The 9,609-nt window shown below is 43.3% G+C and overlaps 1 protein-coding gene and 1 long non-coding RNA gene across 4 annotated transcripts in view; both read left to right on the top strand.

Annotated features, from left to right (window-relative positions):
• Positions 1-800: 800 nt before the first annotated feature.
• LOC122135438 lies at positions 801-1,986 on the top strand. Its single transcript, XR_006153525.1, has 3 exons — positions 801-937; positions 1,669-1,758; positions 1,972-1,986. It is a non-coding gene; the product is annotated as an uncharacterized LOC122135438 (long non-coding RNA).
• A 70-nt stretch (positions 1,987-2,056) lies between these two features.
• Positions 2,057-9,609, top strand: part of LOC109091823 (nebulette-like) — a 27,131-nt gene continuing 19,578 nt past the window's right edge. For all 3 annotated transcript variants that reach the window (XR_006153523.1, XM_042714859.1, XM_042714858.1), the window contains exons 1-7: positions 2,057-2,086; positions 3,064-3,174; positions 3,245-3,355; positions 3,436-3,546; positions 3,979-4,086; positions 4,180-4,290; positions 4,368-4,478. Coding sequence is in view for 2 of the 3 variants with exons in the window: in XM_042714859.1 (XP_042570793.1) it covers positions 3,118-3,174; positions 3,245-3,355; positions 3,436-3,546; positions 3,979-4,086; positions 4,180-4,290; positions 4,368-4,478 (609 nt within the window). In the remaining variant the exon portion in view is untranslated. The remainder of the gene's footprint in view (positions 2,087-3,063; positions 3,175-3,244; positions 3,356-3,435; positions 3,547-3,978; positions 4,087-4,179; positions 4,291-4,367; positions 4,479-9,609) is intronic.

Below are 9,609 nucleotides of genomic sequence, written 5' to 3'. Positions count from 1 at the left end.
AGGTGCGGAACTGGCCCCTGAGGTGAGAGCGCTGACCGTTCAAGCAGAGTCACGATGACCTTCACACGACGGCTGCTCTCACACCATGTGTGTGTGTGTGTGTGTGTGTGTGTGTGTGTGTTTCTCACAGGATTCCCCAGCAGCTGTCACAGCCGATCCGGGTCCTCATCGAAGTTCTGATCCAAAACCTGATCCGAGTTCTGATCTGAATCCTAATCTGACTTCTGATCCAAATCCTGATCCAAAACCTGATCCGAGTCCTGGTCCGAATCCTGATCCGAGTCCTGGTCAGAAGTCTGATCCGAGTCCTGGTCTGAATCCTGATCCGAGTCCTGGTCTGAATCCTGATCCGAGTCCTGGTCCGAATCCTGATCCGAGTCCTGGTCCAAAACCTGATCCGAGTCCTGGTCTGAATCCTGATTCGAGTCCTGGTCTGAATCCTGATCCGAGTCCTGGTCCAAAACCTGATCCGTGTTCTGATCTGAATCCTGATCCGACTTCTGATCTGAATCCTGATCCAAATCCTGATCCAACTTGTGATCTGAATCCTGATCCGAGTCCTGATCCAACTTGTGATCTGAATCCTGATCCGACTTCTGATCTGAATCCTGATCCAAAACCTGATCTGACTTCTGATTTGAATCCTGAATTGAGTACTGATCCAAAAACTTGTGATATTTATGATCTGAATCCTGAATTGAGTACTGAGCCAAAACCTGATCCAAAACCTGATCCGACTTCTAATCTGAACCCTGAATTGAGTACTGAGCCAAAACCTGATCCAAAACCTGATCCAACTTCTGATCTGAAATTCTGATCCCAAATTCTGATATGAGTCCCTGATCCAAAACCTGATCCGAATCCTGATCCAAATCCTGATCCGTGTCCTGATCCGACTTCTGATCTGAGTCCTGATCCAAGCTCAGCAGCCCATGAGGTGAGTGTGAAGTAGAAAATTTCATTAATTTTGTTCTTTAGGGAAAATGATTTTTAATGGTAACTTATAAACCATTAAAGACAGACCTAATGTGTTCTATGAGATTGTTAATTAACGGTTTTATGCTTTTGTTGAAGCCATCTGCCTGCATTATTATAACCTATTCTTAGATAATCATGTACCTGTTATAAAAACTACATTACCCATGATTCTGCAGGGAATTCTCCATCAATTGGAGAGTAAAATGGGCAAATAGATCTCTTTAGCTCCGCCCACTCCCATGAAGCACTGAATGATGTAAAGTGTCCCTATGCTCTCAAAATACTTACATATGTGCATATATAAGCATATCTTACAATAAACGTTTTTGTATATAATCAATCAATTGAAACTTTTAGATTAACATTTTTTTCATTTGATTTTGATTATTGCAAAGCTTCATGGGATTGTAGTTCTTTCCCTCACTAAAGTCTTGTATTTTTGTTTTTGTCTGATTTTCAAATATTTGTCTGATTCAAATCAAAGTCTGTAATGTGATTCTCCTTGTAGGTATTTGGTTTGATTCATGGCTTTAAACTCTTAAACAAAGACTTTATATTAAAGATATTATATTAGAGTATTAATATACTCTATGTCAGATGATCAGGCTGTGTGAAACTCAGGAAACACTGGTTATGAAAGCTGTGAGCTGTGTTTCTGTGTCTGAGTGAATCCACCGCTCCTTCTTTCAGGGTGACAGGCGTGTGGAGGCCGAGATCATGACGCGTGTGGACGTCACACAGATCACGTGTGTTCAGACTGTGTCCGAATGTCACTCTGAGGTGAACCAGACTCATTCAAACAATTTCCATCAGATAAATAAATAAATACAATAAATGATGTCCATCAGATCAGACACTGACGATGATTGACCTGAGCGTCGTCAGCAGATGTTGAGCTGTTCATCATGAACTCTGTTTGTGAATGTTCACTGCACTAGTTCCTCTGTAAGATCTGGAGTATTCTGTGTCCTCTTGTGTGTGTTGCTTCAATAGAGGAAGAATACCAAACCTGAGGCTGGGAGGGGATGATGTGCTGTGTGTTGTGTTGTGTTGTTTTAATGTTGGATTTTATATTCTAGATGATAACGCCTCACAGCTGAACAGCGAGGTGAGACGAGATCGTCAGAGCCACACATCATTCATAAATAAAGGTCATCAGCAGGGTTTCTGCCCGTCCTATAAATGTCTTGATTCCATAGAAATGCCCTAAAAAGTCTTCAATTGAAACAGATAGAAAATAGACAAGCTAAAATAAATGTCCCGGCATGAGATGTTGCCAAATGAGTCTCTTCCGCAGTGTTTCTTTCTTGTTTTCATGTACTTTTGTTTTAATATTGTTAAGTGAATATGCATTTACTGGAGATGCAAAATGAAATGATGTCTTGTTTTCTGATTAATGTATCAAAATTAACTGACTTCATGCTTAAAACATGGGGAATGAATCAACTTGATTTTTAATTTGAAGCCATTGGCAGATATTTGTTCTTGTTTTTGTGTCAACAAACTACATTTTGATAAGTGTGTGTGTGTGTGTGTGTGTGTGTGTGTGTGTGTGTGTGTGTGTGTTGGTTTGTGTGTGTGTGGTGTGTGTGTGTGTGGGTGTACTACTTGTGTGGTGTGTGTGTGTGTGTGTGTGTGTGTGTGGGTGTACTTGTTTGTGTGTGTGTGTGTGTGTGTGTCTGTGTGTGTGTGTGGGTGTACTTGTGTGTGTGTGTGTGGGTGTACTTGTGTGTGTGTGTGTGTGTGTGTCTGTGTGTGTGTGTGTGTGTGTGTGCATGTACTTGTGTGTGTGTGTGTCTGTGTGTGTGTGCATGTACTTGTGTGTGTGTGTGTGTGTGTGTGTGTGTGTGTGGGTGTGTGTGTGTGCATGTACTTGTGTGGGTGTGTGTGTGTGTGTGGGTGTACTTTTGTGTGTGTGTGTGTGTCTGTGTGTGTGTGCATGTACTTGTGTGTGTGTGTGTGTGTGTGTGTGTGTGTGTGGGTGTACTTGTGTGTGTGTGTGTGTGTGCATGTACTTGTGTGGGTGTGTGTGTGTGTGTGTGTGTGTGTGTGTGTGTGTGTGTGTGTGTGTGTGTGTGTGTTCAGCTGCTGTACCGTGAGGACGGACGCAGGGATCTGTGTGTCAGTCTGTACTCACTGATGCCGGACACGCCAGACACAGAGTTTGCTAGAGAGATGAGTGATCTTCAGAGTGAGGTACGACACGCCACAAACACGCTCAGACACACACGCCAGTCACATGACGATGATGGTGATGATGTTTCAGGTCCGATATAAAGAGGACGGGAGGAAGAAGCTGTCGTGTAGTCTGTACTCTCAGCTGCCAGACACGACTGACACGCAACACGCCAAACGCATGACGGATCTGCAGAGCGACGTAACGCACACGCATCACTCATGTTCACCTGTCCGATGTCATGTGAACGCGCTCTCACACCTGCTCTCATTGTCTGACAGAATAAATACAAAGAAGCTGGCAGAAAAAACGCTTCCACATGTCTGTACTCACAACTGCCTGAAACCCTGGAGACTCAACACGCTAAAGACGCGTACCAGCTACAGAGCCAGGTGCACAAATACAGACATTAACACTTTTATTCATCGAGCACACATTTAATTGATCAAAAGTGACAGTAAAGACATTTATAATGCTACACAAGATTTCTATTTCAAATAAAAGCTGTTCTTCTGAACTTTCTGTCCATCTGTGAATCCTGAAAAATAAAAAACTTTAATGTTTGTTTAAAAATATTTTTTGTGCAGCACAACTGTGTTCAACATTAATAATAATCAGAAATGTTTCTTGAGCAGCAAATCATCATATTAGACTGATTTCTGAAGATGTGACACTGAAGACTGGAGTAATGATGCTGAAAATACAGCTGCACATCACAGAAATAAATTACACTTTAATAGAGATTCACACAGAAAACAGCTGTTTTACATTGTAGTAATATTTTAGTTTTTACTGTATTTTTGATCAGATATATGTTGTATCAGGTGACGTATAAGGAGGGTCAGACGTGTGCGTCCAGCTCTCTGTTCTCCACGCTGGCGGACACTCTGGAGACTCAGTCTGCCCGAGAGATCACAGAGACCATCAGCGAGGTGAATCAGACACATGAAGATCAGAGCAGGTTTACACTGGCGGTTGAAGTGTGTGACATCTGTGTGTGTGTGTGTGTGTGTGTGTGTGTGTAGAATAAATACCGCGAGCAGAGCAGGAAGAGCATCAGCAGCTGCATTTACTCTCAGCTTCCTGAAACTCCAGAGACTGAGTTCAGCAGGAGCGTCTCTGAGCTGCAGAGTCAGGTGCGTGAACACACGTCTGACGGACACTCGGACTGATGATGATGATGATGATGATGATGATGTGTGTGTGTGTTCAGGTGAAGTATAAGGAGGCCAGTAAGCAGCAGATGAGCAGATCTCTGTACCATCAGCTCCCAGAGACTTCAGAAACTCAACACGCTCGAGACGCCGCTCACATCCAGAGCGAGGTAACGCTGCACACGCTCCATCGCCTCAGCGGCCGTGTTGACATGTGTTTGATTGATAATGTGAGTGTGTGTGTGTTGTGTGATCAGCTGGAGTACAGGCAGGGCCGGCGTCTGTGATGGGCAGTAGTTTGTACTCGCTGATGACAGAGCCCGGACGCCGCTAAAAAGAAAAGGAAGAAAGAGAAAAAAAAAGAACGAGTGTGAAGCAGCAGATGGAGCTCCGGAGTGAGGTGAACATGTCTGTCTATTCCAGTACAATATCTGAACATTCCTGAATCATGAGAAGCTAAATTAGTCTTCTTTTCTGATTAGAAAACTGATCAAAATGAAGTGAGTTCAGGCTTAAAACAAATATCCACCAATGGGGTCAGAAAAATCACCTTAATTCTAAGGGAAACCCCATGAATTTCATTTTAATTTAAGTGGGGGAAAAAAATAAAAATGTAATATCATGTGAATCAAAATAAGTAAGAATATTGATTTTTGTATATTTAAATATATTATGTCATCCAACGGCCCTAGTTGAGAAGCACTGATCTGGAAACTTCTTCGTTATGTTTTGTGATTCATGTTAGGTGTTTTCCTCTTCACGTGTGTTTGTGTGTTTCAGCTGAAGTATAAAGCTGACGTGAAGGAAAACTCCAGTAATCTGTACTCGCTCATGCCCGAGACGCTGGACACGCAGCTCGCCAAACACGCCGCGGAGTTACAGAGTGACGTACGACACACACGCGTGTGAACTCACTCAGACTCATCAGATCAACACGCTCTCCTTGATCACCATAGCAACCCCTTAACAACACCATAGCAACCACTCTGAAACACAACTCTAGAGACCATCCAGACCACCACTCCTTAACAACTCCATAGCAACCCCTTACCTAGCCCTAACAACCACCCTGAACATCTCTGAGCTCAGATCTCTCAGACGTCAGGATTGTGAATCATGTTGACCTCAGGTGAAGTATAAGGAGGCCAGTAAGCAGCAGATGAGCAGATCTCTGTACCATCATCTCCCAGAGACTCCAGAAACTCAACACGCTCGAGACGCCGCTCACATCCAGAGCGAGGTAACGCTGCACACGCTCACGTCACGCCTGACCACACACATGTCTGACCACAGCGCCTGACCTTCATCTGATCATCTGCACTCAGGTGGCCTATATAGGAATGAGTAAGGAAGGGGTTTTTTATGATTTTTCTTTTTCTGTGGTTTTAGAGTCTGGGGAGATGTGGTTTTTTTTGAGGATATCTCGCATGTTCTGTGTGAGGTGCGGCTCATTTCACTGCTGCTCCGTTCGTGATGCTGATGTAACGTGCGTCACGCGTGACTCCATCTCCACGTGTGTTTCAGAAAGAGTACCGTGAGGAGGGCCGGAGGAGCCTCTCGTCCAGTGTTTACTCTCAGCTGCCCGACACTCCAGAGACACAGTTCGTCAGATCCGTGACGGACCTGCAGAGCGAGGTGAGCAAACATGTGCTCAGTTATTTTAAAATAAAAGAAATCAAAATATAAAATCATAGATTTTATAAAAACTATTTTTTATATTTTATAAAAAAGATTAAAACAAAAAAAAGTAATCAAAATAAAAAACTTAGTCAAAAAGACTGAATATTTTATTCGTTTAGTTGCGTTTCATGTGCACATTAATCGACATCAGAGAACCGTGAACGTGAGATCGTGTTGTTGTTAAATTACTGAATTAATCTAAAACCCAGGAAGACTACGAGTAAATATTTGAGCTCTGAGGGGTTCGGCTGATGAAAAGCACGCTGTGCTTCAGTGTTTGTTGCGTCTCTCTCATCAGTGAATGTGCTGCGGTGTGTCTGTGTGTTTCATTCAGGTGAAATATAAAGATTCTGTGAGCGACTCGCTGTACGCCACACTGCCAGAGACTCTGGACACGCAACACGCTAAACACGCCACCGCCATCATCAGTGAGGTACAGCAGCCTCGTGTTCAAACACTGTGTGATTTCTGCACATTACAAACTCTGTCTCACAGCAGAAGAGCTCGAGATCATCATGTTTTATATGTTCAGGTGAAGTACAAAGAGGGCGGCAGACAGAGTTTGTCCAGTCCATTATTCACTCGACTGCCAGAGACGCTGCAGACGCAGACAGCCAGAGAGATCGCAGACGCACAGAGCGACGTGAGCACATCTTCACTACATAGGGCACTAGATGTGAGCCGTGGGTTCTATTTGTGCTGTTTTTACTCCTTAAAACTGATGTGTGTCCTCAGCTGATCACAGTACAGACAGCAGTGACAGCTGATGTTTATCAGTGTTTTCACACAATATGAAGCAGGGTCAGAGATTAACTAGGGCTTAGAGAAAAAAGGCCACTGAAATTAATTTTTAAAAAGCCCCTAAATTCAAGATAATGGATGCAAAAAATGTATGATTGTATGATTTATTGTTGTATATTTAAATTTGGATTGTGTGATTTGTTGTTTTATATTTATATTTTATAGTATTGTTGAGTAGTTTAAGATGAGTTAGAGTGATTTTTTCGTTCTGCGTTCCCTGAAGTCTTTTTTGATATGTTTAGCAGATGAGTTGTGTTTGTAAGAGTTGTATATTTGAGTTGTTTGATTTCTAATTGAATCCGTTTGATGGTGTTAATGAGCTGTTTGATTTCTATTTGGATTCTTTTTTGATGTTTTTATTTGTTTGGTAATTTGATGTAGGGTGTTGTTGTATGTTTTTTTTAAGTTTGGTAATTTGATCTTATAAGTATAAAACTGCCCCTGAAAATCAATTTAAGGGGACAAATATGGCCTTTAATGGAGCATTTGTATGAATCAGTTCTCATTTACATCCGGTCTCGTGTTTAAATACTGATTATTGTGTGCTCCCGCTGCTGTTCTCAGGTCAGATATAAGCAGAAGAATGATCAGGTCAGTCTGTATTCACTCCTGCCACAGACTGCAGACACAGAGTTTGCCAAACACATGAGCGACGTCCAGAGTGAGGTAACACGCGTGTACTGCACTGATACTGACTCTATTACTGATATTACTAAAGTACACTTTAGAGTCTATATAAGTTCAGTCTGTTTCTCTGGGTGTAAAGCAGCTTCTGTTTTCAGCTTCAGTACAAGCAGGAGGGTAAGAAGGAAGCGGAGAGCAATCTGTACAGCCTGATGCCACAGACGCTCCAGACCGAACATGCTAAAGAGGCCTACGAGCTGCAGAGTCACGTATGTGTGCCACATCACGGACAGACACAGTTTGTGAATGACAGGAGCTCAGCATGTGTGATGAGGAAGCGTGTGTATTTAAACATGACTGTGTATGTAGGTAAAATATAAAGAGAAGAACAGAACAGATGCATCTCTTTACGCCTGTCTGCCCGAGACTCAGGACATGGAACATGCCAAACGTGCCGGAGAGCTGCTCAGTGAGGTACGTACCACCCTGACAGCAGTTTCACACGTGCTCCCAAGTGTCACACTGACCGCAGGTGTGTTTCCCTCAGCTGAAGTATAAAGAGGCCGTGAAGAAGGATCTGTCCTCACCACTGTACTCGCAGATGAGCGACACTGCAGAGATCCAGCGGCTCCGAGATCTCACCGCACTGCAGAGTCAGGTAATGCACATGAACACACATGAACACGCCTGATCACACTTGAACATGCATGAACACACCTGAACACGCATGAACACACATGAACACACATGAACATACATGAACACACCTGAACACACCTGAACATGCATGAACACACATGAACAAACATGAACACACATGAACACACCTGAACATACATGAATACACCTGAACACGCATGAACACACATGAACATGAATGAACACACATGGACATACATGAACACACCTGAACACACATGAACACACCTGAACACGCATGAACACACATGAACACACAAGAACACGCATGAACACACCTGAATACACTTGAACACGCATGAACACACCTGAACATGCATGAACACACCTGAACATGCATTAACACATGAACACACATGAACATACATGAACACACCTGAACACACATGAACACACCTGAACACGCATGAACACGGATGAGCACACATGAACATACATGAACACGCATGAACACACATGAACACGCTTGAACACACATGAACACACCTCAACATGCATGAACACAAGTGAACATGCCTGAACACACCTGAACATACATGAACACACGTGAACACGCTTGAACACACATGAACACACCTCAACATGCATGAACACATCTGAACATGCATGAACACACGTGAACATGCCTGAACACACCCAAACAAGCATGAACACACCTGAACACACATCAGAACACGCACGAACACACGTGAACATGTCTGAACATACCTGAACAAGCATTAACACACATGAACACACCTGAACATGCATGAACACACATGAACATACATGAACATGCCTCAACACGCATGAACACACCTAAACACGCATGAACACACCTGAACACGCATGAACACACCTCAACACGCATGAACACGCATGAACACACGTGAACACACATGAACACATCTGAACATGCATGAACACGCATGAAAACACATGAACATGCATAAACATACATGAACACACATGAACACACCTCAACACGCATGAACACACGTGAACACGCACAAACACACGTGAACACACATGAACACATCTGAACATGCATGAACACGCATGAACACACATGAACACACCTGAACATGCATAAACATACATGAACACACCTGAACACACATGAACACACCTCAACACGCATGAACACACGTGAACACGCACGAACACACGTGAACACGCATGAACACACGTGAACATGTCTGAACATACCTGAACAAGCATTAACACACATGAACACACCTGAACATGCATGAACACACATGAACATACCTGAACATGCCTCAACACGCATGAACACACCTGAACATGCATGAACACACCTCAACACTCATGAACACACCTGAACACGCATGAACATACATGAACACACCTGAACATGCATGAACACACCTCAACACGCATGAACACACCTCAACACGCATGAACACACCTGAAAACGCATGAACACACCTCAACACGCATGAACACACCTGAACACGCATGAACATACATGAACACACCTGAACACGCCTGAACACA

Source organism: Cyprinus carpio, chromosome A24 (genome assembly GCF_018340385.1).
Source record: "Cyprinus carpio isolate SPL01 chromosome A24, ASM1834038v1, whole genome shotgun sequence".
NCBI lineage: Eukaryota > Metazoa > Chordata > Actinopteri > Cypriniformes > Cyprinidae > Cyprinus > Cyprinus carpio.
Note: the sequence above shows the minus strand (reverse complement) of the source record. Positions and strands in the feature narration are given on the sequence as shown.